This window comes from Cebus imitator, unplaced genomic scaffold (genome assembly GCF_001604975.1).
Source record: "Cebus imitator isolate Cc_AM_T3 unplaced genomic scaffold, Cebus_imitator-1.0 Scaffold166, whole genome shotgun sequence".
Classification (NCBI taxonomy): domain Eukaryota; kingdom Metazoa; phylum Chordata; class Mammalia; order Primates; family Cebidae; genus Cebus; species Cebus imitator.
In genome coordinates, this window is record NW_016107481.1 from 1856824 (window position 1) to 1861604 (window position 4781).

The window sequence follows — 4781 nt, forward strand, 5'->3', positions numbered from 1 at the left end:
AAAAAAAAAAAAAAAAAAAAACTTGCAATGAGAGGAACATTCTACTTTCCAATCACATAAATCAGTGTCTACCAGCTGGCTCTCACTTAGTCTACGTCGGCACACAACCCCAGATCTGAGTCTATTGGAGTCTTAAGGGAGATCTGGTTTCTTCGGTATAACACAGAGGTCAAGGGCATAGATGTAAAATCTGGCTCTTCCACTTTCCAGCTACATGACACTGTGCAACCTACCTAATCTCTCCATATCTAATTTTGTCATCTATAAAATGACAAAAATAATTCTACCTAAGAGTTGTGATTAAGTGAGCTCATTAAATAAGAATATCCTTATGCATTTTTATATTCTATAATTGTTTAGCTCAGTGCCTATAGTGCCCACTCAATAGATGATTATGACTATCACTCTCACGTGAATTTGGCAATTCAATAGCAAAAACCAACCAGCTAATCACTTTTCACGTCAATGCTTTTCTTGTTGAGACCTGCCAGTTTCCAGAATTGGTCCCACAAATTAGTTTTATGTAGCTCATTACAGAATAGACACAACACAAATTATAATAAAATAGAGCAAATTAAGCTCCCAAATTTATTCAGTAACCTCTGGCAGTGAGCACACTAAGATTGTGGGGTGGGAGATCTGATACTCTTAGCTAAGCAACAACGTTCCAAGTCATCTGCATCTTTTCATCTCCAATCTCATACTCAGATGGCCTCCAGGAAGCACAGCGTATTTCTCTATTTTCTAAAACGTTACAGCTGGCATGGTGGCTCACACCTATAATCCCAGCACTTTGGGAGGCCAAGGTAGGCAAATCACCTGAGGTCAGGAGTTCGAGATCAGCCTGGCCAAAATGCTGAAACCCTTCTAGTAAAAACACAAACATTAGCTGGGTGTGGTAGCAGGCGCCTGTAGTACCACTACTTGGGAGGCCCAGGCACGAGAATTGCTTGAATATGGGAGGAGGAGGTTGCAGTGAGCCGAGATCAGGCCACTGCACTCCAGGCTGGGCAACAGAACAAGACTCCATCTCAAAAAAAAAAAAAAAAGGTCCATATTGAAATACGTGAAATAGGCAAAACTAAATACCTCCCAGGCAGCCTATGTCAATGTCAAGAGGGTCACCTCTATCTAGAAGATCTATTTATTTTCTAATACAGACAAGAACAAAAATGCTTTCTTGAAACCTTATTTAGGGACAAAAATGTAAATACAGGTCAGGCACAGTGGCACATACCTGCAATATCAGCACATTGGAAGGACAAAGAGAGGATTACTTGAGTTTAGGAGTTTGAAACCAGCCTGAGCAACATAAGGAGACATTATCTCTACAAAAAATAAAACATTGGCTGGGCATGGTGGCACATGCCTGTGGTCCCAACTAGTTAGGAGGCTGAGGCGGTAGGGTCCCTTAAGCCCAGGAGGTTGAGTCTACAGTAAGCCATGATTATGCCTCTGCACTCCAGCCTGGGTATTAGAGTGAGACTTTATTTCAAAGTGTGTGTATATATATACATAATCCATGTATGTAACAAAATTAAGTGGGATTGTTTATTAACATATTTGTTCTCTACCTTCCTCCATCCAGGCTAGTTAGGGATCTATGTCACTAACAAGACAACGGCAGCACCGACCTAGTAAAATATAGCACAGACCAACGTATCACGTATCTATATAGTAGTCAAATATTAAACTTCCCTAAAGAACATAAATATTCAAGTTCTGCATGAACATCACATGGCCTAAATTCTTCTAAAGAGACTGAGACAAAATATATCCAAAAATATATAACAAACATGCAATTTATATTATGCAACTTACCTGCAGTAGCTAAACAGGATCTCATCAGGGCAAAGATGGCAATCACATAATGGGGAGTCATTTTTATTTCCCCAACAGTGCGTATCATCCAGTCGCTTCAGCCTGCTCAGAGCAGGCTCAATCTTTGCAAATCAGAAGTAGTCTTAAAGTTCCTCCTTGCAATTTTCAAATTGCCTATAAAACAAATTTCAATAAGAAAACTTAATGTAGAAACTTTATAAACAAACAGACACTAAAGTTAAATGGAGAATTTCTGAAAAGCATAATATAAGAAATTTATCTAAAAGATGCCAAATAGGGCCAGGCATGGTGGCTCATGCCTATAATCCCAGCACTTTGGGAGGCTGAAGTGCGCAAATCACGAGGTCAAGAGATCGAGACCATCCTGGCCAACATGGTAAAACCCCGTCTCTACTAAAAATACAAAAAATTAGCTGGGCATGGTGGCACATGCCTATAATCCCAGCTACTTGGGTGGCTGAGGCAGGAGAATTGCCTGAACCCAGGAGGCGGAGGTTGCAGTGAGCCGAGATTGTGCCACTGCACTCCACCCTGGCGAAAGAGCAAGATTCCACCTCAAAAAAAAAAAAAAAAAAGGCCAAATAGCACTCAAATACGCTAGAATGAGGGCAGTACTAACCTAACACAGATTTTTATAGCAAATACTTTTGCAAATGACAGGCTTGTTTTTGACATTTTAAATCTTTGGTTCTATAGAGAATTTTCAGGACTACAGAAGAAAATCAAGGTGCACCTGAAATACAACATCGCTAGTTAAGTTGTAGTACCAAAGTAATCAACGACACTTGATATATGCAACCCTAGTGCCAGCAAGAAAACAAAACCAGCTCTGATTAGAGACTCAATCTAATGTTATAATGACAGTTATCACAAGGATCAAATTAAGTTGCACTGAGAATCTATCTGAAAAAATTAAGAAACATAAAAAGGCAAGGTTTTTATTTCAACTGTTTGCCAACATTTTAACAGAAGAAAAATCTTCCCTGTCTCTCAGCCCATCTGAGACTATCTGGTTACTGGACTAGAGGATCTAGAAGGTTATTTCTAACCTTTTCCTGTCCAGAATTTTGAATGAATTTTGTGGTGGTTTGCTCAACTTGAATATTCCCCCCATTGCCCTAATGGTTACTGATTTAGACACTCCAAGGTATATTTTTCCAGCCCTCTATCCCTGAGCCTGGCACAACTTAGAGAAATTGTTCAATTAACAAACATTTACTATTTACTGTGTTCCAAGCATGGTTCCTTCTCATCAAGAATAAAAGTTGTGAGTAAAAGTGCAAAGACCCTCCCTGATCTAAGCCCTGGAAAAGGCAGAATGGTGGAGTTTCCAGAAGCCATCTCAAACACCTGGGGTTTGTGGCCTTGTTACCCTTACTCAGAAAATATTACCCAACAGAAGCTGCCTACTACCTTCAGAGACAAAGCCAATGTGCGCACTTCTAGATACAGTACAAAAAAAAAAAAAACTTTTTTAATGAGCTTTTAATTAAATTGTCTTAGTTTACTGCATCAAGTGTCAAAGAGAAAGGTATTTAAAATGGTTCTTTGCAATTTTAGCATTGCCTATGAGAACAGGTTTGAAATAGGGTGACAGTGGGAAATCGGGTGCCTCCAGGACAGAAATGAGAGGGAGCAGAAGCCGTTTCACTGAATTCTCTTCTGGGTTTTGTATTAATACCACATGCAAGTATTACCTATCTAGAAATAATAACAGTAAATTTCCAATTTCAAAAAGAATTTCTTAGATGTGTCTTAAAACTAAATTATTATATAGGCAGGAGGCAATATGGTTCAATCTTTTTCTTTTTCTTTTTTTTTTTTTTTTTAACAGTCTCACTCTGTTGTCTCACGATCTCGGCTCACTGCAACCTCCACCTCCTGGGTCCAAGCCATTCTCCTGCCTCAGTCTCCCAAGTAGCTGGGACTACAGTTACGCACTACCATGCCCAGCTAATTTTTGTATTTTTAGTAGAGACGAGTTTCACTATGTTGGCCAGGCTGGTCTTGTGACTTTGTGATCTGCCCGTCCTTGGCCTCCCAAAGTGCTGGGATTACAGGCATGAGTCACTGCACCCAGCCGGTTCAATATTGATATACGATAGTGCTTAAAATCCTAGTGTGAATAGAATATGGATTATGATAAAGATTGAAAATCTGCCTGAGTGTGAGTCCATTCTGCCCCCTATCAAATGGTAATGTTAGGTAGCTTACTCTTCATGAAGGAACATATCCTGTGGTAGGAAATGTATGGCAGGCTGTTGTGAGGATTCAGTTAGTTAATATACACACACACAATGCTTAGAAAAGTCCCTAGCACATAACCAACCACTGAACGTTAGCCATGATTACTGCACTGGTCACTACTTGTTCATTCTCTTTGAGTATTTATACCAGTAAAGTGGAGAAATAAGATATAGCTATTGATGTAATTCTTAGCCACTGTAAATCCAGTTCAATCTTTTGTTTACTGAAAAATAAACACTACAACAGACAACAGGAGATAAGCTAAAGAGGGGAATCACTAAAAGAACAAAATTGCCAGTCAAGTTGAGGCACAAGTCATCAATGGCACAATGGCCTTGTCTCAACAGCTGACTAAATTATAGAGATAATTTGGGAGCCATTAAACTGACTTAATTACCCCTCAAAGTCCAACATTTCTATCACAATTCCACATCAACTCTGATCATGTGGAAATCTTCTATGTTAACTGAAAATTCAACAACCACAAAGAGTATTTGTATATATTTTTTCCCTTCAAAATATTAGAATCCATAAATTAGCAAATTGGCTCACTAGAACTATAGTGCCTCCTACCTATATAATAATTTTGATAAGGGCCGGGCGCGCTGGCTCAAGCCTGTAATCCCAGCACTTTGGGAGGCCGAGGCGGGTGGATCATGAGGTCAAGACATCGAGACCATCCTGGTCAACAT

At 39.5% G+C, this 4781-nt stretch overlaps 1 protein-coding gene across 4 annotated transcripts in view; it reads right to left on the minus strand.

Annotated features, from left to right (window-relative positions):
• The window catches only part of TGFBR3 (transforming growth factor beta receptor 3), a 222546-nt gene that overhangs the window by 190666 nt on the left and 27099 nt on the right, over positions 1-4781 (minus strand). For all 4 annotated transcript variants that reach the window (XM_017544140.1, XM_017544136.2, XM_017544139.2 and 1 more), the window contains exon 2: positions 1822-1995. In XM_017544140.1, coding sequence (XP_017399629.1) covers positions 1822-1909 — 88 coding nt within the window. In that variant the 5' untranslated portion in view covers positions 1910-1995. The remainder of the gene's footprint in view (positions 1-1821; positions 1996-4781) is intronic.